The sequence below is a fragment of the Thamnophis sirtalis genome, unplaced genomic scaffold, assembly GCF_051295495.1.
Source record: "Thamnophis sirtalis isolate CommonGarterSnake01/CBP01778 unplaced genomic scaffold, rThaSir2_p1.2 scaffold_3, whole genome shotgun sequence".
Taxonomy (NCBI): Eukaryota; Metazoa; Chordata; class Lepidosauria; order Squamata; family Natricidae; genus Thamnophis; species Thamnophis sirtalis.
The window spans coordinates 145,518,348-145,543,198 of NW_028261383.1; the positions used below are offsets into that span (position 1 = coordinate 145,518,348).

General features: G+C 36.4%; 1 protein-coding gene across 3 annotated transcripts in view; it reads right to left on the reverse strand.

The window, feature by feature from the left end:
• Positions 1-653: 653 nt before the first annotated feature.
• STXBP4 (syntaxin binding protein 4) overlaps positions 654-24,851 on the reverse strand; it is an 83,727-nt gene continuing 59,529 nt past the window's right edge. For 2 of the 3 annotated variants that reach the window (XM_087710334.1, XM_087710333.1), the window contains exons 22-24: positions 16,073-16,130; positions 7,979-8,034; positions 2,177-7,415 (exon numbers count right to left, since the gene is read on the reverse strand). In XM_087710334.1, coding sequence (XP_087566460.1) covers positions 7,351-7,415; positions 7,979-8,034; positions 16,073-16,130 — 179 coding nt within the window. In that variant the 3' untranslated portion in view covers positions 2,177-7,350. Of the gene's footprint in view, positions 7,416-7,978; positions 8,035-16,072; positions 16,131-24,851 lie in introns of all 3 variants that reach the window. The other variant, XM_087710335.1, reaches the window with a different exon arrangement.

A 24,851-nucleotide genomic window follows, 5' to 3' on the forward strand; every position in this document is an offset into this window, starting at 1 on the left:
TACTTAGATGAGATGGCTTTCTATGCTACGAAGACCACAAAAAAAGTACTAAGTAAGTAATAAGGATCTTCTCTAAGTTATATCTTGGATTGCTACCTAATATAATTTTAGTTGACAAAGTTATTTCTAAAATGTTTCCCTTGCCAGCAGGCTTTCATTACAATATACAAATTGATTTACTGCTCTCATAAGTCAGGCACTTCTTGAAACAACTGACTGATATACAGCAGGAGTCCCCAACCCCCAAGCCGTGGACTGGTACCAGTCTGTGGATTGTTAGGAACTGGTCTGCGCAAGTGGCAGGTGAGCGAATGAAACTTCATCTGCACATGTGCAGGATCTAGGTTGTACGTAAAATCATTCCCCCCAGCCTCCAGTCCATGGAAGACAATTTTTCTTCTGAAACCAGTCCCTAGTTGCAGAAAAGTTGGGGACCGCTGATATACAGGACAAAGGGAATGCAATTACTGTACACTTTGGAAACAGATAAAAAAACCCAATTTATAAATAACTTTTGGTTTTGGCTTGTTAAGCATGTTTTTTGGAATATGCCCCTTAGTTCACAGCTAGCAAGATACTATAATCTGTTATAGTAAAAATTCTAGCTTTTATGATTCCTAATCACAGCTTTGAGAAGACTAAATACTTCAAACTTTAAAACCTTGAAAGAAATATCATTTATTCATCTTTTAAGATTGAATGCAATAACAGTACAATGTCTCTCATTAGCCTATTATAATTATGTGCAAAGAGAAAAGGTGAAAAATTTGGAAAACTCATAGGAAATAAACAAAAGTTAAAAATTAGGCTATTTTTTTTATAAAAACTATTAAGAACACTACTAATACTTATAAACAGCTAAGGCACTATATCTTAACACTACATATCCCATTTGCATTTGCCTGCATAATGAAATACATGTTGTAACTTATAAAAAAAAAGTCAAGGCTAGAAAATATTTTGCTTTTAAATAGAAAACAATCTGCTTTGATGACATGTCAGTAAAAATGTGAAGTGACTGGAACTTATCTGCCCAGCAATATGATGCTAGGATAAAGAAATACACTGGACATAGCTACTTACTTCTGAAGAGCTATTAATAGGTTTAAAAAACCCTCAAACATCTACAGATTGCTGAAATGTTACTATGGCTCAGCGTAAAATAAAACTGCTGTGCTAATTACTTACATCTATGTACTGATAGTTGTTTGGAAATGTATGGGACTAAAGAGTTGCACAACAGATACATCATTAATTTGGTAGCAACATTAAGAAGACAGCCATGCTAGTCTATAGTGTCAGAAAGAGTCTTGTAGCATCGTTTCTGACTAATACATTAAACGCCATAAGCTTTGGTGGGCTATAAAGAGTAGCTAGATTGATATTTCCAGATCTAGGCGAACAAATAGTGCTGACTGGTTACTCAACTCCAGTGGAAATTCCTCAAGATATCCTAGGAAGTATACTTTTAAGCTACAACCCCTGCCATCTCTTCCATTAAAAATGCAATAACATTTTTGCAATCTGCATTAGATTGGAGAGCCAATCTAATGAAGTGATGAAGGCACCAGGCTAGAAATCTAGACTGTGAATTTCAGTCTTGCCTTAGGCACAAAGCCAGTGGGGCGACTTTGTGGCCAGTCTCTCAGCCCTAGGAAGAAAGCAAGAGCAAACCACTTCCAAAATCTTGCCAATAAAACTTCAGGGACTTGTCCAAAGTATCATCAGGATCAACGTTGACTCAAGGGCATCAAAACAAAACCTGAAAATCAACAACTGTTTTTGTTACCTTTCTATACCCCCAAACTTTCTGATACTAGTCTTTTAAATCTACCTCATGGTAGGACTAGCTTGAGGGACTCAGCACTATTGAATAACATACAATAGGAAACAATTCAGCTCTTGGGCCAGATATCATCTGTTACCAGCAATAATTGTCAGGAATGCAAGAAGATATTCATGGTTAATTTGCAAAGAATGTGAATTTGTAATGGGAAGGACATAAACAATATTAAAATTAAGCTCTTGTAATATGAAACTGGTTCTTCTGTATAATACTGATCTTGTGAGGGCAATTGTTTCTCTTGAAAATCTGTTGTACATAAACAATAACCAAGCTTTAATTTATTTCTGTTGATGAATAAACTGTTGGAAGCAGGTTGTCTTTCATCTATGGTCTCAGGTTTGGGGATCCGGAAGTTCTCTGAAACCATCATCCTCGTTTTCTTCCAAGCATGACAAGGCAAGTACATTAGTGACGGGATGGATCCAGGATGTTGTTTGTGTCACATGACTAGAAAACAAACCAACAACAATTATTCTGAGAGATCAGCTTTAAATCTTACCCATCAATAAAGTATGCCAGATGTTTTGAAAAAAAAAGCTAGCATAAAGTTGTGAAAAACTACCAGTGACGTTCCTTGATACAGGGAGATAAATTTACTGTAATGATTCAGTTGCTTTCCCAATTAAAAGGTGAAAAGAAAAATGTATTTTAATATTGAGAAATATGCAATTCAGGTTTTACTTTAAAAAGCAAAATCATTTATAGAGGAGGAATAGCCATGCAGATATTTAAACAAAAAGAATATTTGAATAGTTCTGTTGAAAAAGGACTAGCTGTCATAGAAGCATCTTTCCCATCAAAGATAACATTTCAGAACTTTACTCACTGAAAATCTAATCTCAGAATTTGACCCAAGTATTATCTGACATGCAATTTATTCATAAATGTCAGTTTATTTTTATGAATGGTTATTTGAATGTTTTAAGTTTTATATTTTACTCTAATAAATATAAATAAAACTTGCTTTGTTCCTCAAAGAAATAAAATAGTATGATAGCCTCTCTCTTAGTGTTGCCTGAAATATTTCTCCTAGTCCATAATTCTAAGTTAGATTTAGGTCGCACTCTACCTGTTGGTGAACACAGGTACTTACATGGCTAATTCCCATCTGCTCTTTCCAGCTATAAGAAGAATATTAAATAACTAATAGTGAATTCATTATTTATAAATCCTTATGTAGCCAATTGGCATCAATCACACAAAACACATACGCACAAATGTCATGTCTGTCTGGTTGGCATTCTGAAAAAGAGAAGACCCATATGTATGAATGAATTTATACCTTCCTAATCCATTTGATTGAGATGTTCTCTGATTTTCTTTCTAAATTTGATCAATTTAGGCAGAAGATCAGAAAAGGGAAACTAAATCTAATTTATACTAACCCCAGTCAGTATCACTCTTCCATATCTTTCTGTCTTTTCAAATCACTCTTTCATCACATCTAAATATTGGGTGGCCTCTTTAAACATCTTCATTTTTGAACGCATCAGCTCCATCCAACTATGACTTTTGTTCTTCCTTTTAATTTATTCATTCCTTCTCTTATGCAATTAGGTGTTCATAAATTCTCTATATGATCAAACCCAAATGTATTGGCCACTTATTTTTCCTTTACTCCATTTTTAATGAGCACTGATTCATTCCTGATGCTAACTCCTCTTGTTTTTAACCAAAGTACTTCATTAAATATTCCATTTCTATTGAATCCAACTTCCATATTTCTTATATGTCAACTCTTACAGCAATACAGTAATAAAGGAAGCATGCACTTCTATAGTTTCACTCATTTGAATGTTCACTCCTACAATATTACCAGCATTTGTTTATCTTAATTTTTTTTTTCATTTCTTCAGAAAAGGATAGAGAATTTAATGTACTTGCTTATAAATTGCAATGGTTCACTATATTTTTCTTGTCAATCAAATAAATAATCCACCTTGGTCTTTGATACTTAAATTTTCAGATCTGTGCTTCTTGTTGCATCACATAATTTATGTGTAAATCATTAGCATTATCAGAGGTCAACATGGCATTGTTTACATACAACATAACACATATTATTCATGTCTACAATACACAATATTTATTCTAATATAACCAGATCTAAATCTATTTACCATCTATCACTCAAGAAACCATCTATAAAGCATATGAAGCGCTTCCAGCTGTTATAACATGTTGTGCTTCCTGCAGTCATGTGACTGCACTTTGGGCACTTGTCAACTGGCTCAGATTTATGACTGGCTGCAGTGTCACATAGTCATGTGATCTATATTTTCCAGGCAAAAGACAACCAATCAGAAGAATGGATTCACTTAATGACTGCCGCAAAAATGTTGTAAAAATGGGTCTAGTGACACGAATGCTCAATTTAAGACCAGATTTCCATTTCCAGTTGAGAGCTACCTGTAAATGGAGCCAAATCTGGCAAGAAAAAAGTCAATAGATTTGTACAATGTGATAAATTAAAAAAAATAGATCCAACAAGGAGACAATTATTTCAAGACTTCAAAGGTAATTGCAGAATGCGGTCAAAGAAAATTCTGTGTTTTCTGCAACTTCTATTTAGACTTGTTTTTGCTAAAGCAGAATTTAATTCAGATATATTTAATTCAGAATAATTAGAGCTATTTAGTTTCTCCTAGTGTACATATTCTCAAATATTCGGCTTCTTTAGTCAGCAGTACAGTGCAATCATTTGCTAAATTATTAACGTTTGGTATATTCAACAGTGGCTTTCCAGATATATTTACGCATCGGTGACCATTACTGCACAGGTTATTGGAGTTTTGATGTTATTGTGGGGGATAGGTAGCCTGTGCTGGGGAGGAGGGTGGTATTGCAAGGTCAAAGAAAGGTTAAACAGAAGCTCTTTCATTGTGGAAATGTGGCAAAATGGATATCAAGAAAGCCAAATAGCATACAGCTATGTGAAAAAATCCTGCACGCTTTCAGTTTTAAGCTGTATTTATGTTTAGTCAACTTTTCACTCATATAAACCATGCAAAATTAGTACTTTGATGAAAATTTCTGTAGTTGGATTGATATGCATAATTTTTATTAATATAACCAAAGTCTTTTAAAGGTTTTGAGTGAGCTTATGTGCTAAAACAAACATAACTTGAATTTTCGGGAATGTTAGGATTGAACGTAGCCAATCAGCAGCAAGCTTTGGCTGACCAATCAAAATGCACAGAGGCTAAATGTATGAGCCGATCAATGTTGTCATACTCTCTGACTATAAATAAACATGAAAAGCATTGAGAAATTTAATTTAGCTCTGGATGCGGGCAAGGATGAAGGCCTTTGTTTTCATCAGTACTGAGCAGCGGCATCATATCATTGTGCTTCATGAAGAGAGTTACTCCTGTACAGAAACAGCCAAGAGAGTGAAATGCCATTGCACCACAGTGAGCAAAGTGGTTGAAAAATACCAAATAACTGGTTCAGTTGATGACAGGCTCTGCTCTGGAAGACTAAGAAAGTCGACAAAATGGCAAGATTGGGCTCTGCAACGCATTTCGATGGCTGACAGGAAGTTCACCTCACCTCAGATTACAAGAATTTGGGGTGAAACATGTGATGTAAAAGTGTGCACAAGCACAGTGCATCACAGACTGCTTGCCAGAGAGCTCAAAGGCTGCAGGGTTTGAAGTAAACCTTTGCTCATAGAAGCTCACCGTTCTCGTCGACATGCATGGGCCAAGACGTTTGCCAAGTGGACCAACGAACAGTGGGCCAAGGTCATCTTCAGTGACAAGAACAATTTCTACTTGACTGGGAATTAGTGCAATAAATATGTCAGAAAAATTCCAGCTGAATAATTTAAGCCCTCCTGCCTGAATCTCTCTGTGAAGCATCCATTGCACATGATGATTTGGGGCTGTATTGCTGCTTCTGGTATTGGTCAGATACAAATCGTGCAGGGAGTCATGAATTCCAAACAGTATGTTGAAGTCTTGGAAAAGACCATGCTTCCTTCAACTCAGCAACTTGTAGGGAAGGACTTTTACATCCAGGTCATCGAGCCAAGTCCGTCCAGCAGTGGATGAAGAAGCATGGTGTTTGACTCCTGGATTGGCAAAGCTCAGAGCCCAGATTTGAACCCAATTGAGAACTTGTGGGCCAAGATTGGTTACAAAATAAGCAAGAAGCATCTGAAGACCAAGCAGGAACTGATTGAATCCATTATTGCAGCCTAGCATCACATGAGGACCCAGATTGTTGTTGGGGGCAATATGCTGACTCTGTAAACCGCTTAGAGAGGGCTGAAAGCCCTATGAAGCGGTATATAAGTCTAACTGCTATTGCTATTGTCACCAAAGATCACATGCAAAGGCTTATACAGTCTATGTCGAAGTGATGCCACCTAGTGATAAGCAATAAGGGCTGGCCAATTTCATATTAGTAACCATGTTTGGTTTCCTAAATGGTCCTTTTCAGGGCCACAAACAATAAAAATGTTAACAAAACACAAACATTGGCCTTAGTAATTGCAACACGTATGTCGCTGGGTATGCATCTGTTAATCTGTTTTCATAGTCATTGTAAGCATGCAAGAAAATTCACAATCCCCATCCAAACAGCACCAAATTGCAAAAAGCTTATGCTTTTCACTTAAAAACCACCATTATTTATTTAAATATAACAATATTTGCATAGCCGTTAGCATAAAATATCATAAAATCAATGGCCTATCCAAAAAATGTCATAAACCGTAAAGCATGCAGGACTTTTTCACACAGCTGTACCTGTCAACCTATGTGGGAAGTTTGTAGCAAAACCTACTTACAAAGTCCCAAAACAATATTATAGAAATAATATATTCTGATTTTAAGACAGATAAAAGGGGGAAAAAAGAACTATTTGCCACCAGTACCAACTTTCCTGCATTATCTTTTTATCAGAAATTAGTTTCTGTCACATCAAAGGTAGAAGACTGAGTTAGGACAGAGATACATTTCTATTTAGTGTTAAATAGAAAATTAAAATTAAGAAAATTAAATAGAAAATGTTAAATTTTCTGTTATGGCTCAACCCAGGATTAAGTTGGCTTTTTGGAACACTCTTAAGAATTGGCTATTTCCCCAGGTCTCAATGTTAAGAGGACAGTTTTGTCCAGATGGGTTGTTCCTAGTTTCTTTGGTTGGCATAGCATGCTTGTCCTTGCTTTTGGCTATTGTTTATTTTGTATTGTTTCTAAATTGTGTTAGACTGCCAGAATTATATCTGCAAGATGGGTAGATGTAACAATAAAATAAAAGTTCATTTTTTAAAATTGGCTTAAAGCCAGGTAAGCATTTCATTTTCTCTCCTTTCTGTTCCTGCAACTGTGCATGTAAACATTTTCCTTTCTCACAACTATAAATAGGGTGTTGCTGATCTTGGCTTTTATTGTATAGAATTGACAAGGATACTGTGGTTGCTTTCTTTCTGGCCAATATTTTCTCTCTGCTTCTCATCCTTTCATACAATATTGCTTATTCTTATCCTAGTTCTTTTCAGCCTTCCATTAGTGAATACATTGATAAAATCCATCTTAAAGTGGAAGCAATCCACAAAAATGCTGAAAGAATAAAAACGGTTACTTCTTAAGGCACTGAACATTGTTTGTCTCCTTTATCCTCTCTTTCTTCAGATATTCTACTCTAAACCCTGCAGCTCCTTATCTGGGAGGGAATCCTTTTTCTGAAGTTTACCTTAATTCTTTCTCCACAAGTTTTCCTCAATTCCTTCTCTTCACTAGATCACTTCCAGAGCCCATTCAACACCCACCCACCCCAGTCTGCCATTCCTAACTGGCATGGCACCTCTCATATTCTTCCTACCCCCGTACATTCTTCTTAACCTGTGCTGGTGCCTAGTTGATCTGCATGGTACCTCTTACCTCCATAACCTTCATGAACCCTTCTTAACCTACCCCGCACCTCATGCGCCCTCCCCAATCCACACAGCACTTTTTGTGCATCCGGGGGCACCTTTCCCAAACTATGCTCCCTCCTCAAATCACATGCCATCTCTAGTGCACACATCCTTCCCAACCCACAAGACACTTCTCGTGCACTCCCGTCTACCATTCCTGACCTGCAGACCCTTGATTTCCTCCGTCATCCGAAAGCAGTCACTTACTTGCCTGCTGGCCTTGGACTTGCAACTTTCTGCTGGCTTCCCCGCTGACTTTCTCCCTGCAAGTTTCCTACAAGCAAAATGGGGAATCAGGAAGGGAAGGAAAGGAAGGAGGGAAGATAGAAAAAGACAGGGAAGAAGGAAATAAGTGAATGAAGAAAAGGGGGGTGCAGTAAGGAAGTGAGGGAAGAAAGGAAGGAGGGAGAGGTAGGGGAGGAGGGCGGAAAGAAAGAAAGCAAAGAAGGATGGAAGAGAGGGAGAAAGTGTGGGAGAGGAAGGAAGAAAGGAGGAACAGTGAGAAAGTAGCAAGGGTTGAAGGAAGAAAGTTTTTTGATGCTCCCTGCCAGCTTTCCGTAAGGAAACTCAATGGAGAAGCCAATAGGAAGTAAATTGCTTCTACTTCCATTGTTTTGCCATTCCATAGTAGTTCTATTTCTGTAGCTAAGGAAATTTCAATCATCCAACAGGGCGTGCAGAATAGTAGCTTTTCTTGATTCTTAAACTATTGGATGTGAAAAAATCAGCAGGATTTATCTTGCTCTGATCCTACCTATCTTTGCTTCAGAATACGGTCTATTACAAAGAAATAAAGGGTAAATGAAAGATTGAATAGACATATAGCAGGGGCAAGCAGGATCAAATAATGTCCAGGATGTGCAGCCAGATTTCAAAAACAGATAATAAAGAAAATAAGGATGCAAAAAGCAGCTTGATAAAAGTATTGGTAACAAGTGGCAAAAATATATTTTGAATGTGACTGGATAAGGATGATCAGAATTTACTTCAAAATTAGCATTTTGAAGTTTTGCTTAGGCTGTCGGTGGCTTAACTAGATTGATGGAGAGAAAAAAGGATTTTTGAAGTGTCCTGAATTCTTGAAAATGCCAGTTTTGCACCAGCTTCAGACCTGTTTTCTAGATGGACATCATCATCTATCTAGAAGCCGAATCAATTTATTTCTGACTGTGCTTTACCATGTAGGAAATTGCATAAAAGCCAGTATTGTGCTAATCTTTCCTTTGTATTAAATTGCTGTAGTCCATTTTCATGTTGTTATGCCCATTTTTTTCATTAGCAAGAATACTCAGCCTGCCAGTCAAGCTCCTCCAACCAGACGTTTTGAAAAACACAGCTGGGAACTAAATCATTATTTATACCTCAGGAATGGTAATCATCAGAAATAGCCCTTTTACTTATAAGCAGGAGGCCAAGTCAGAATCTGTATCTCTTAATTCAGGCCCAGCAGGTTTTTATCATAATCAAAAATCAGGAAAACAAATCTGGTTAAAAAGTATTTTATCAATTAAAAATTGTAATGTGTTAAATTCATTGTGTTTGTTCAGACCATTTGAAATAACCTAAAACCTCTTATGCTGTTATGCTGGCAAAGTTTCTTTGTTCCAAAATTGCTTCTCTGAGATTTATATTGGGATGTCCTGAGAAGTTAATGCTCCATTATTACTTTGTGCTGGTTGAGTCCTGATGTCTGACTTGTGACGATTAATTCTTGTGTGCAAATTCGAGACTGCCTGACACAGAATCCAGAGGTGCATTGCTGGCACACAATGGGAACAAGCCCAGATGTCTGCTTTGCTCTCACTTTTATAGAAGCACTATTATGGGCTCCAACAACATTTGGATCCTCTTCTTCTAATGTGCTATATGCCATCATGCTTGTAAATTGTCTCCCATGTAGTCTTTCACTGTGTTACTCCGCTGTCTTTCCCTCTCCATCTCTATCCCTTTGCAATGTATTTGTAAATTCAGAAATGAACTTGGTATAAAAGAACCATTAATGATGGATTTGGATAAGCAATTGGATGGTCCAGACTCAAAGCAAGCCTAAGAAACTGAGAATAAACCCTCCTTTATTTTATTAGTGTAAGAGGGGATATAATGGAAACGTAGACAGGCTTTCAAGATGCTGTTATTATACTTTTTGAGGTAGGCCAGATCACAACAAACATTGCAAGGATTCCCAGGCATGCTAGTTTAACCTATCGACTATGTTAATGCTTCTCCAAATACTTGTACTAATCCATTTACAGACAGACATACATAAAATAATATCAAATAATTTACCATACACCAAATTAAGAAAAATGTTAGAAAATATTGCACAAAAGACCCTAGAATTACAACCATATCCCAAGTTCACCCGATGTTGTAAATACTTAAAAATGAATTTTTAAAATATTAACCAAGCTTTTCAAAATATCCGAAATGTAACATTTTCTGATTGACCATATATATGGTAGCCCGTGTGTGTGTGTGTGTGTGTGTGTGTGTGTGTGTGTGTTTGAAAAATATATTGCTAATTCACCTATCTCTGAAATCCAATCTTTTATGCTTATGTTTTGTTTTATTGACAAGAGCATGTTAAATTGTTCATCATAAACAATGTGTCTGTTACACATGGATTGTAGAAGGTAGATGACATTTACTTGCACGAGTTTCATGCCTTATTTCATGACAAATTGGAAATCTTTGGGAAATAGTGAAGGCATGTCAATACTTTAGCACACCTGTCCATCCCGGTTTCATTATACATGAGGAGGAACAGGCTCTTCACACATTTCAGAAATTAGATAAAGAGATACAAGATACAAGAGATTATTTACAGGTTATACAAATTGTGGTTTCCAGGAATGGTATTTTGGAACTGACAAGCATTCCTGGAAATCACAGTTGTATAACCTGTAAATTCTTGTCGGTTCCAAAACATCATTTCTGGACTGCCAATGGTGGTAGGCCATATAAATCAAAGTTTTCTTTTTTGAAACAGCAAATTTTAAAAAATGTATACAGATGTAAGTAATAGTATCTGTGAAAGAATAGTAGGGACTTAGTAAGAGTTGCTGATTGAAGGGGGACAAAAAAAATCTGCCTGTGATACAGTACATACGTACAGCACAGCACGTAAAGCAACAGTACTATTTTCTCCACTGCATGGTTTATGAGATTATCTAGGAAGACCATTCAGTATTAAGCATACTTGGTGTACAAAAATTATGCTTTTCACCAAAGAAAAGGCAACTTTTATATTTTACATCAATTGGGTATATAATTCTATCTCTCTCCTTTTTTGTAATATGTTCTAATAATGGGAACAAATCCAAACTTTGCAAAATGAAGCTTCATGCCATATTAAATGCCTTATCCTATTTCTCTTTGGCTTTACATTTCAACCGCTTATCTTTGCAGAAATGTGCTTTAATTCTAATTGTAAAAAAAGGTGCAAAACGCAGGATTGAGCATAATCATCACAGAATGCATAAACTTTCACTTACGCTCCAGCTGCATCGTATCAGGCATAATCAACTTTAAAACCATGTACCATCATTCGATTTAAGTGATAAAATCCTTAACCTGGATGTCCTTGGGAATGAAGAAGAGGGATACAAAAGAATGTACAGTAGTACTTTGTACTCGTTGGTAATGTGCTCCAGAAGATGCAATGAATACTAAAAGCGATGGGTCCTGAGAAAACCATGACTAACCCTGTGACCCACTATTTCAGCCAGAAGAAATAGCAAGTCACGAAGCAGCCAATGTTAGCAAGTTCTTCCTTGTGTGTCAACTATTGGGAGAAAGACAAGTGCTGGGAGAAGATTTCTGCTTCAAAATGTGTTAAATACCGAATTTGACGAGTTTGATGAATTTTGAAGCAGTCAAGTGCTGAGGTACTTGATCTACATTTTTCGAACTGATCTAACTCTTTCACTTTTCAGGCTAATAACGAATATTAGAAACCAGTTATTCAGTATGTGCTTCTTGCAATTATGCATATGCTGTTCTTGGTTCCATAATTATACACACAATTGCACACAGGCACTGTGAGGGAAAATTGGATTGAAAAAATGTGAATTTTTATGAGCTTTCCCTTTTTAAACTGTAGTATTGTAGAAAATGGGCACAATGGAATTATAACCAAATATGCGGGAAATTGCTATGCACCAAAAGAAGGCTGATTCAGTGACTGCAGTAGAAAAATTAGGCAAGTTCTTGGTTTTTTTTTAAATTTAGACTTAATATACCGCCTTACAGTGCTTTACAGTCCTCTCTAAGCAGTTTACAAAGTCATCATATTGCCCACAACAATCTGGGTCCTCATTTTACCAACCTCGGAAGGCTGGAAGGCTGAGTCAGCCTTGAGCCTGGTTAGATTCGATCTGCCAAATTGTAGGCAGTGGCAAGCAGCAGAAGTAGCTTGCAGTACTACACTCTAACCACTGCAGCTCTTAGTTGCAGTGTTTCATTATGTTAGCCCATACCGATAGGAAACTCCAATGGGAAAACCTATAAGGGTGTTTTTTTTAAAATGTTTGTCTTACTGAATAAAATCTGTGCAAATCATTACTTGCTTTGTAGTATCCATTCATTCTAAGAGATCCTGTGCAAGAAAGCTCACCGTGAATTGTGCGGCAGTCTCCTATAGCTGAAGCATGACTATAGGATAATATATTATTTTATATGCCAGTCTTAGCAAATAATGCAGATTAAAGTTCTAACAGAACATTAACAGAGAGAGACTGGGAAATCTAACAAAAGTTTGACATCTCAGATTAAGTAAGCAACCTTTAGGACATTATATTTCATAAAATACCTAATTGATTATGCTGTATACTTTTGTTTTAGAATTTATTTCTATATTAATAGACAGAAATATCTTATTTTCCAACACAAACATAAGACAGCCTGTAATAAGAGATCATCAGCATATTCTAGAAGTGTAGGTTTGTTTGGTGAAACTGAAAGAACGTTCCAGAGGGTGTCTTAGCAACATTGTCAAGAAAACAACATGGCTGTCCCTGTGTGGTCAGCATGAGTCAATTTCAAACCTGAAGAAGAGGTTTTCTTTACTATTCCAGTTTAAAAATAGTCAATGCCATTTCTGTAAAGCATTTATTGCATTTATTGTTATGCAAACTTACGGATTCAAGCTATCTGCTAAGTTAATAATACCCTTGCATTTACTAGTCTCTTCCCTTACAACAATGAAATATAATTTAACCTATCACCTTCAGTTGAAATGCAATTGAGAAAATAGCCCCGAGCTATAAACTGAAGGATTCAGGCACAGTAGATTAAAAATTAGAATGATATGGGGAATTATAATTACCATGACAACCAAGACATGTTCCTAATTTTGTACACTGGAAACAGAACAGTGGGAAATAATTTTAAGACCCTCATAACTACAGCTATTTCAAATACCAAAGAGTGAGAGAAGAGACTGAAATTTACTTCTACTAATTTTTCTTTATATAATATACACACGTTAAACTAAAGCTTGAATGGGACCATCTGATTAAAAATACTTTTGAGACCTCTCTTTTCTAAGGAAAGCTTATCTTTTTGCAACATGGCCACAATTTTTGGTTGTGGTCTGGATAACTGACTGGCCCTGAGAGGTGACTGCTGATTCATGCCTGTCTATGGATCTTTCCATACATCCTGTTTGCCACAGTGTGAGGACACCAATTAACAGTTTGTAGAGGACATGTTCTCACAAGGGCACTTTCATCTTGTCATTAACTCTTTGCTGAAGCAGGCAGAAGTCAGTCTAAAGTGTTCTGTCTTAAAAAAAATGTTTCTCCTGCTACCATATTTGGCAGAAGTCCTCCCAGGAGCTGTCTAGTATATGTGAAGGAGAAATCTCTGAAGTTTGAATATCTATTGAGATCCAATTTGCTTACTGATTACCTCTTTGTTAAATCTACCACTTTGTCTTTGGTGAGATAGACAGACAGACAGACAGATATTGATATATCTAAAATTGTAAATAAACCACTCCTCTCATTTGGTTTTCCTTTTGGTCAAATCTACCTCTCTGTCTTTGTTGAGATAGATAGATAGATGGATGGATGGATTGATGGATGGATAGATATTCTAAAATTGTAAATAAACCTCCAATCTAAAAAATGTTCAAGTATGTAGAAGCAACCATGAAAAACAATCTCAAAACTACCTAATGGATGACATCTAATGAAGATCACCTACTGCCACTGGTAGCCTCCCACCATCCAGTGCGATCCCACAGAGTTGGCCTCCTCAGGGTGCCGTCAGCCAGACAGTGTCAGCTAGCAACCCCCAGGGGGAGAGCCTTCTCTGTGGGAGAGCCTTCCCTCTGGAATAAGCTGCCGCCGGAGCTTCATATAATCCCCAACCTCCGGTCTTTCCAACGCGCCCTAAAAAGTTGGCTTTCCCAGCGAGCCAGCCTGGCCTGAACAAAACAAAACAAATTATTAATCATTGTTAATTTTAATTCAATTTTTTTAAAAAATGTTATTGTCAATTCTAATTGGATTTGTTTGGGATATTCTATTTAATTTTTTTTTTACTTTTGTATTATGTGTTTCTTTTAATGTTGTGCGCCGCCCTGAGTCCTTGGGAGAAGGGCAGCATATAAATCTAATAAACCAAACCAAACCAAGTGCCAACTCCCTTTTTCTAGTCATCTTATTGGAAGTTCTGGTTATTGTTTATTTTGATATTGTTTAGTACTAGCAGAGTTAAAGCCCCTTTTATTTAGCAGTGGACAGTTCTGATAAAAGAGAAACAAACTACTTCTACTCATATCCCAAGAACAGCTAAATATACAAGTAATAGGTGAAGCAAATAACACCAAAAGGGCAATATTAGGAGTAATTCCAAGCTATATGTGCCATATGGCATCAATATTCTGACTCCTCTATAACATAAAAATGCATTGTATGTTCTAATCTGAAGAAAATTTGCCAAATTCTTTTTGGGATTAGCTGACTGAAATGTGGATGTTTACTCATAAAAACTGTGTTGTATAAATGGAAATACGGTGCTTTTTAAGGTGCTAAGTGTATATTTATTATGTTTATATAATTAAAAAAATTCTTTTACGTTTTTGAAACCTTTTAGCAATCCTGTTTCCGCCTATTGCATTTCTTTTAAGAGTGCTTCTGTCTGTGAAATTCTTTTAGGACTGGTCTATTCCAAAGGAAGTTTATTAAGATAATCTGTTAGTTACCAGAGATTTAAATGACAAAGGAGAAAATGGATCAATATTAATTTTTAAGGGGAGAGGAGGACTGGAGAGTTCACCATCCTTCCTGAAGATTAGTAACCTATTTTAGACTTCTGCAAAAATATATCTCTCAGTATCACTCAGTTTTGGAGAAAATTTGTAAAAGTCATTTGTTTGAATTGAGTGAGATAAAATTTCACACATTCATTTTGTTTCAGTGATAAAAGTTTGCTGTTGATAAATGTATAACACCTTTTGAGTGATGACATGACATTGATTAATACGAAGAACAAGCACACAACTCATCTGGTACCAAACTCAACCCCCCAACATCACACTCATATTATGAAGGAGGTGTAGGACAGAAAGAAGAAATAGTTCCCGTATTTTTATAGAAACAAAATGCTAAGAAGCAGAGTAACCTTTTACTGACCAGCCTCTAAACTGCATTCTGAGAAGAGTTTTTAACTCAATGAAAAAAAGCTCATTGCTTTTTGAGTCAAGCCTCTGCACATGCTCCCTTTTTATCACATTGCTTCTGTCTTGCAGCAAAGTGAAGTCAGAGGTGGTATTCTACTGGTTCGCCCAAACTGGTAGCGGAAATCGTGGGTGGCCCCGCCCACTTGCCCCGGCTCTACGGCATCCCATATAGGCCCTTTTTTCACCAAAAGCACAGGTGCGGAAGGCGGTGCACATACATGGAGGTGGTGCGTGCGATCTGAGTGAAGTGATCTACTTTGGTGCATGGGTGTGCTGTGAGAATCTATGCTAAGATAAATAATTAATAGATTAGCAGCAGCAGCATAACTATTTACAAAGGGGTGGAAACCATTTCTGAATAAGGTTATATGTTTACATCTCTTTTTATGGGAATCTTAATTTGCCTTCAATCAACATCAAATGTATATCACTTTGAGTTAGCAAGATGGTCTAACACTGAACAAGAAGAATCTCCTCATGTGCCAACTAGAGCATATTTCTCTTCTTTTACTAGCATACTGATCATATTCCTTAGTGGCCACATGCATCCAAGATTATAAACCTTTATTTTATTTATATATTTTATAACTGCCTTCTGAAAGTGATGTACTTACTTGATGAAGTATTTGATTCCATCTGCTGTATACGCTTTTTCCCACCCATAAGGCAGACCTAAGTCAAGGGAGAGGAGAAACACGAATAAAAACAAAACAGAATGAATCACTCTCAATACCACAAATTTCACATTCAGACATGCTTATATACACATCAAACTATTTCATTTCAAGACAAATAATATTTTGCTGAGCGCAAAAAGAAGACTTAATGATGGATGATGAAAGTCTTTACATTGATTCTTACTTCCTACAATCTCATCTGAACATCCTGGCTATGATGGGAGCTATGGCAGGAACATGTCCTAAGACCCACTTCTGAAAGACCATCACTTTTAAAGCGGAGAAGTTCCTGGTTTGCAGGTTTCTCAGAGAGAGAGTCTCCCTTGATTTCACTCCTGTTCATTTTTGCCATCTTACTTTGGACCCAATGCAGAAGGAAAAAGAAACGGAAACAGAAACTTCTCCACTATGTTTCTGGTCGTGACTGCTTGTTTGCTTCTTCACTCAGAAAATGTAGGCAAACCACCATTGGCAACAAGGAGCCGAAGCAGAGAACTCACAGCTATAAAGGTTCCAGTAGTACGCTGTAGGTGCTTGATCATGCCAACACCCTGGCTTCATTTCTTGAAGTTAAAATGTTAGATGTGAAAAACTTGAAGGAAATTCACATTTAGCAGAGGAGGAAATTAGACAGTATAAGATCAAAACCACCAGCAGGTTTTTCACATTTCAAGTGAAGTCAAGAAATTGTTATTCGTGCAGATTTCACGGGTTTGCATGCTTTGTCTGATGTATTCAACAGAGACCTTGACTTCTTGTGAGCTTGCTATTTATTTTGTAAAGTACAGACTAGACAAGTGGCACTCTATACAATACTTGTTGATAGAAAATAAAGTTTTTCCTCTTGGTTTCCTCTTTTAGTTAAGCTTTTTAGAGCCCTTTCTACTATGACAGGGGCTCTAAAAGCTTTGGTAGGCAGATTGTTTCTGAAGCATATAAAGTAGAAGAGTTGCAACTACACAAATTAATGTATAGATCTCTGGCCTAATGCCAATTTGAAAAGAAATCCCACCAAAATCTATTTCTGCCTTGATTGAATTTCTGTCCGGAGAAAGAGTTTGATTTCACTGAACATTTGCCATAAACAGCCTACTATTACTAGTGTTTTCCAGGAAATTTCCTCAGCGAAAATGTGTTGCAAACAGCAACTTACCAACTTACCCAGCAAACAGTGATGATTCTAAAATCCACGGAATGAGATAATCATGCAAGTGTGTAAGTCACAAGCTGTTGCACAATTATGTCATTGTCATCATTTTCACATCTTGTTCTCTGTGAAAATGCCCTTTTGCTTAAATAAAATGCAGGAGTATCCTAGCCTATTAATTTTTACATCTTGTCTCTAAGCAACGTAGTCACTGACATGATTATATAGCAAGCAAAAAACTAAGGTTTTGATTCACAGTGTGAAAGTTAAAAGTCAAGCACTAGAGCTAGACAAGGATGGCTGGAACCATCAAGCTCTGTCTCTATGTCTCTCATTAGTATTTAAATGCCAGTGACAGTTTTCATAGAAAAGCATGCAGATCTGAAAGTTACAGTCAAACAAATCATCAGTTTGGAGTCATTGCATTGCCACAAGAGACCCAAGTCTAACCCCCTGTGAAATCTGTTGACCCATATCTAGAGCCAATTTTGCTTTGATGGTTAGTTGACTAGAGTCTTGCACTAAAGTAGCAATAACAAACTCTTCTGTGCTTTGAACGGAATGAATGTGTCTGGTTATTTGATCCTGACAGTTCTGCAGGCCATTCTCTACAAAACATCCTTTGTGAGGGTATTTCGTAGAGTCTGAAGCAAATTAAGAAGAGTTGTTATCCTCTTGCCTCAGTAATACTCAATGCCTAAGATGACAATCCTTTATATACTTACTCAGAAGTGAAGTATTTGGTTCACATTGGTCAAAACTGAGTAAACATATTGATGAAATGATGCCATTAACTTATTGGTTAATTCCTAGCCTTTTTTTTTCTTACGTTTTTAGCAGTGACACCTTAGGACTGATACCAAAGCCCTTAAACTTTGGTCTTTCTGAACTTCATTTTAGCTGGATTTTACTCTTGATTGTTCAAAATTTTCAGAAATACATCTATAGCTAAGTTTGAGGGATAGCATAAATGTGTTTTTCTGGTTAGTAGTTGTATACCACAGTTATTTCTGCGCTGGTGTAGTGGTTAAGGTAAATATTGATATTGGCATATGAGTAAGGTTTGGATTATGTTTTCTTGTGGTTAGTGGTCAAATTTATTTGAGACTTCACATTAGGGTGAGTTTATGGTTAGCAATTAAGTTGGATAAGTATTTTTTAACCTCTTCAAACATTTCTTTTCTAGTGGTTAGGTCCCAGTCTAGGAGAACAGATCCCCATGTCTCTTCCTCATCCTTTTGGAAAATGAAACAACAGGATCACTGAGTAATTTGGGGGGACTTCCATTCTTGGTCAGATTACTTCCTGTCATTTCTTCTTCCTGAAATTTGGCTACCTGGTTCAAGAGGAGATTATCCTTAGGTATGCCTGATTTACAGTTTATAGCAAAGGATAGTATCATTGTAGTCACCACTTCCTTGAATTCCTACCCAAACACTCTTGACTGAACAATTTTTAAAATATAATTTTAATAAGAATTTTGATTACAATAGTCAAACTAATACAAACTAAACTTAGAAGGGAAAAATAAAAAGTGTAGGAAAAACAAAAAGAGAATAAACAGAAAATAAACATATAAAGGAGTGACCTTCATTATAAACAAATTTAGTAACTCTCTACCACTTATAAATTTACAAACAGATATCTCTTCAGCCCTTATCCTTTGTCTATAGGCAAATCCATTAAATGTCAACTGTTCAATCCTGGTATCAGCAAGAAAGTCCATAAAGGGTTGCTAGAATTTGCAAAAGAAAACTTAATTAATTAATTTTAATCTTGATCAGGTAAATCAATTTTATATTCTTTAATTTAATCACAAACTATCGAAGGAACTGATTTCTCCTTAATTCTTTTTTATTCTATCACAGATTGCCTCAAGACTTTATCATGCTTCTTTTGTAGAACCAATAAGAAAACATTTTCTAGGTCATTCTCTTGGTTTATCATTTGCATTTCCCCTTTAATTTTTAAAGTCTCAGCAGTTCTTTTGCTTTTCTAGTGTCCTTTTCCAAATAATTCTCTTGGCCTGTCATTTGTAGTTTCACTTTCTGTATTTTATCCTGTCAGATAAAATGTGTTACACATCAATCATTCCTTTATTAACATCTCTTGAACACACTCTATTCATAGAAACAGACATCATTACTGACAACAGTGATATTTTAGATATTAATTTCTGGCTCCATTGTTAAAATGTATCTTTTAAGATTTCAGATAACTTTTTTTTTTCATTTTCTAAGTCCCAGTCCCCATAAAATACTGACATCAATAAGAGGCTTATATGTCCTTTCTTTCTTTTGCTTATTATCGTTAGTCCCTGCTGGTGTCCAGTTTCTAAAATCATAAAGTAACCTATCTTTGATATGACTTCCAATAGTCAGGATAGCCAAAATAAGTCTGTTTCCCAAAAGACGCTATTTGTTTTTTTATACTTACCGTAATTCCAAAGTCTTATGGCAAAAGTCAACAACATTCCAAATTTATCTGGACCCTTAATCTATTTATAACATTCTTAGATCAAAATCTTATTTAGCTTTTTTCGATTTATATTTTTTAAGCTTATAATTAATTTTTCTTTTGTTCAAGATAAACTCACCTAAAGACTTTTCAAACTTTTCATTCTGAAGGTCTCTAAGAGCTTTACGATAATTAATAGGCAATTTTGGAAGGAGAGTAGAAAGGGTGGCTTGCAAGCTTAATGGCCTTAAACTTAAAGGCTCCATCTCGGTTGTGAGAATATGGCCAATCCCATTATCTCATGGTGTTCAGACTGCAGAAAACTACTGTTCTGCACTCTTCTTGCACATGTGAGCGATCTCTCATCCTCTCCTTATCTGAATGTGTTGCAAGAAACCAACCTGTTGGTTCCTTAACCTTCGCTGAGGTTGTTGGTTTTGCTTTCAAGGAGACATTTCAATTCACCAAACCTTCCCCAGAAGTCCATGCTTAATTGGACTATTGTCATCTTCACAGAGGAAAACAAACATGGCCCATCTCCTGCAGGTCACAAGAATAGCCCTCTCGTCTTTGTTGATGAGCAACAATGAAAAATATTTCTCCTGTTTGACCTTTCCTACTGAAGTCCTATTTGACAGCTCTGTGAGTTTACTCTATGGGGAACTGGTTTCCTTATATGCTCCCTGAAGGTACCTCAGCCACATAGAAGTTCAGATAATAGGCAATTTGCAACAAACAGCAGCACAATGTAGAAATTATAGCCCTCTGTCTCCTAGGTGATCCTGTCTCTTCCCTGTCCTCAGTTGAATTCCCTGCTAAACCCCTCTTTGCTCCCTCAGCGATTCTAATCTCTGACGTCAGATTTCTTTCTCTGTCCACCCAAACAATACTGTATGTTTATTTGTGAAGCCCTTGCAGGTATAACAATATTAAAAATCAACGCTCTGTCTCCCCTGAGCAGATAGAGAAACATGGGATATCACTTTGACATAAACTGCCATCTTCTTCTAGCCAACAGGATCAGAAGGAGAAGAAACAATGCAGCATCTGTCGCTCAATGCTAAATTTGCTTATGTAGCAGTGTTAGTCCAAAATATTTTTTTAGATTGCAACTCACAAAATTATTAGATAGCATAAGGAAACCAGTTCCATCAATAGTTCCATGCAACTATTGTTGGAAGTAACAGAAATCTTGGGGTCATACAAACTTCGTATCAATGATTTAGCTTCTTATCCAGGAGAATGAGAGAGGTGCTATCTCATAATATCTAAAATCTTGATAGGGATAAAATATTGGGGATTAAAGCTATCCCTTTTATCCTTACTGTACCCAATACTGCTAACTCCATAAGCGGTGTGACATTTTATTTTTCACTGCGCTCTGTTCTAACCTTTACTAATGCAAACATAGGCTTGAACTCAAAGTCAACTAGAAAATAACCTGCATTGGTTTCTTCCCCCTTGATGCTCTATAACAGTACAGCAAGTCTCCGGTTAAAGAATGACCCATGGTTAAGAAAAGAGCCTGATTTGTGGCAAAATTTGTGTTAAATAAACAATAATTCAAGTTAAATACACAATGGCCCAAGTTCATTGCACAGTATTAGTTATACAGTATTTATACAATGTGCCAGCTTGCATACAAATTCAACTTAAGGACAGACCTTGAGAACGAAATGCATTCTTAAATTGGGGACTGAATGAAAACCAGTCCTCATCACTCCAAATCAAAATAAGGTGAACTTGACAGAATACATTAAATAAAATGGTTAGTTCTAAATACTGTTCATATGACAGGACATGAGAAGTTTTACAAAATGTGTGCCTTTATTTTACATACCTCCCCGTTCCTTAATCTGCTTCTGCTAAGTATATATTTTCATCTTAATAAGATTCTGCTAAAGGAACATTCCTATTCCCCCCCCTACATTGCAGATTACAGCACAAACAATTAGAACTAATTTGTCATTGTTGCTGATTGAGATAAAATGGCACTTCACCAATGAAGAACAGCATAAAGCATGTCCAATCTGGCACAATGTTATGTCAATACAAGATGTGCTCACAACAACAGATCTACACTGGGAATTAGTACTGAATTAAAGGTCAGGGAGTGGTTTATGTTCACTCATCTACTGAACTCCATCCATCTCAAAACTGAGCAAAGATAGCATGAATATGCATTAGCAACAGAGAATTGCTATTTAGGGAAAAACAAAACTCATTCCTGCTTGCCATTAGCCTCACAACACATGGGAGTACAGCTTGCCAGCTACAAATGAGGAACTGTAGTTGGGAAAAACTCATAAACGATCATTTCAAATGTGCACGAAGACTGTTCCTTTCCTTATTCGGGTGACATTTTAAAATATGGCAAGCTGAAGCTTTCAAAATCTCATTAGAAAATCATCTTTATAGAAAGAAACCAATATAACTCTGTCAGACTAAAGGCTCTCACTATTTCAAATCAGAGAAACCTTCGTGGATCTGGAGGGTTATTAAACTCAGAAGGGAAAAATCCAGCTGTGACTAATTTTTAATCCAAGCAGGAGTTTAATGCTAGGCGAAATGAGCACACAGCACTGAACAAAGCAATAAAACACCTTTGCATGCTTTGCTGAAGGCAATCAAACATGAACAATTGTTGTACTCAGTAAGCTGAAACCATCTGAGTTTATAGGCTGAAGATGACCTTGTAATACAGCAATCTGAATTTCAGTGAAGAGAATAACAATTAAGACTATTGTGTTCTGTTGTTTGTCTATTTTTTTTCTTTTCTTTTTTGAAGAAAATTCTAAACTCTTTCTCCATGCATCCCAATTCTGTATTAACAAAACTATCGGGAAAGGGGAGCACTGTCCTCTGGCTGTTTCTCAGGCACTCATTTTCCAAACTTGAGTGTCATAATCCTAATTATATTATAGATAGTCCTTAATTTATGCCCATTTGAAGTTATAACGGCGCTGAAAAAGGTGACTTACAACTGGTAGTGGCAATTACAACCATCCTAGTGGGTTTGTGATCACATGGTCAAAATTCAGGTGCTTGGTAACTGGCAGGTATTTTCATGATTATAGTGACCTGGGGTCACATGGTCATTATTTGCAACATTCTAATGGGGCTTCCGACAAGCAAAATCAATGGGAAAAGCTGGATCTCTTTAACAGCTGTGTGATTTGCTTAAGAGGTTCTCAGTCATCCAGGTCATGGTGGTCCCAAATGTGCTTTTTCAGGAGGCAACTGGACTGTTTGTTTTTTTTCCCCCTTTTGAAGACTTCCATTCCCCCCTATCCTGTCAGAGCTGAAGAAACTTCTTGGATGAGAAGTGAAATGTCTTCAAAAGAAAAAACAAGAAAGTCCAGTTGTTTCCTGAAAAAGGACGTTTGGGTCATTTAATGGATCACATCACTTAGCGGCGGAAACTCCAATCCCAATTTTGATGGTAAGTCAAGGACTACCTATAAAGGGGATGGATCACAGCTCTTGGTGGAACCTTCTGATTTTTTTTTTCAGGAATGAAAATAAAAAGATTCCCTAGGAAAGCAACACAAACTAGAATTTAACTTCAGATAGTGTATTTTATGGTTCAGTTCCTAAAACAGAAGGGTTCCCCCTACAATACCCTATGGAAGCCAAAATTCAAACTTTGAAGAAACGGAATAGAAAATGTATTGTTACTTTTGACCTTGGGTGTTGGAGAAGATTCTTGAGAATGCCACGCATAGCCAAGAAAACAAATGAATGGATTTTCAAACCAATGTATCCAAAGTTAACATTCAAGGCACAGTTGACTGGGCTCTTATGATCTGCCGTAAATCTGAATATAGGAGTATAATTTTTAGCTCTGTTATAAACTTTATTGGCAGCGATCTCTCTCTCTTCATGCTCAGCTATCAAAGAGATAGAAATCAACAAGTTCCATAGTCTAGGGTCAGACTATTTTTAGTATGAGCAGAGCTAAGCAGAAGCCAGCTCCCCATAAAAAATTCACTTGGGAATTAGAATGGAAATGCTCCACAAGTTAATCCTTATTTAACTTTTCAGAAACACCAAAATGGATCCTAGCATATAGTGCTATAGACATGACCAATATAATGTTTTGCACCACACGAAAGGCTAAAGATAAGAATTGTAAACAATAATAAAACAATATTTTTAGGTTTGAAAAATCTAAGTGCAGGTCATGCTAACTCTCTCTTACTGCTCATGTTCCAAAAGTGCTTTTTTCAAGAGGCACCTTTGAAAAAAGCACTTTTGTGACAACCATAACCTGGATGACTGAGAATCTCCATAGCTATTTAACTGCTCATGTAATCTCAAATTATTAAGGTGTGGCCATGCAAATTGCTAAAGTTACTGGAAACAGTGTCTGTACAGAGTATTGAAGATGTAAGATTTTTTTAGAATATATCTTTCTCCAGGTCGTTTTCTAGAATCCATGCCTTTTTCCAGACACATAGAAAACATCGAGTGATTGAAATATATGTCTAAATTATAAATAATAAACAAGAGGAAGAGCTGTATATCCAGTTATATATTTTGTATATCCAGTTATATTTTCCAACATTGGCAATGCAGAATAAGTTATCTGGATAAAATTAAGACTGGCCCTTAATTTCAAGTTCTCTCTCTCAGATTATTATTTATATACTGTATTTTGCTTGCACTACTGGTAAATTATTTGCTACCATGCTATAACAGTGCCTTGAGTGATGCAGTGCGTGGTGAAGGTGGTTACATATATTAAAAAAAGCTTTTTTGTTTTAATCCAAGCAGAAATGCAACATCATTTAAGTAGTAAAGCACATGGGTACTGACTTTCTGATTACTTGATGCTTATGGTGTTTTTTGGAGGAAGCTATGCATTTTCACTTATGAAGATTTATACCACAGTACAACAGTAAATCCACATATAGTTTTTACTAATACAAAGATCAGATCCCCCCCTTTATTTCCCTCCCCGCATACTATTTTTCATACAAGGGCGCTCAATTTAAAACAACGGCAATGAAAATTCTCATAGTGCTTTCATCATTGTCAGCTGAAATATGGTTTTTAATGACTTCTACAGGGAATTATGAAATTTCTGCAAGGATATGAGCTTAATAACCA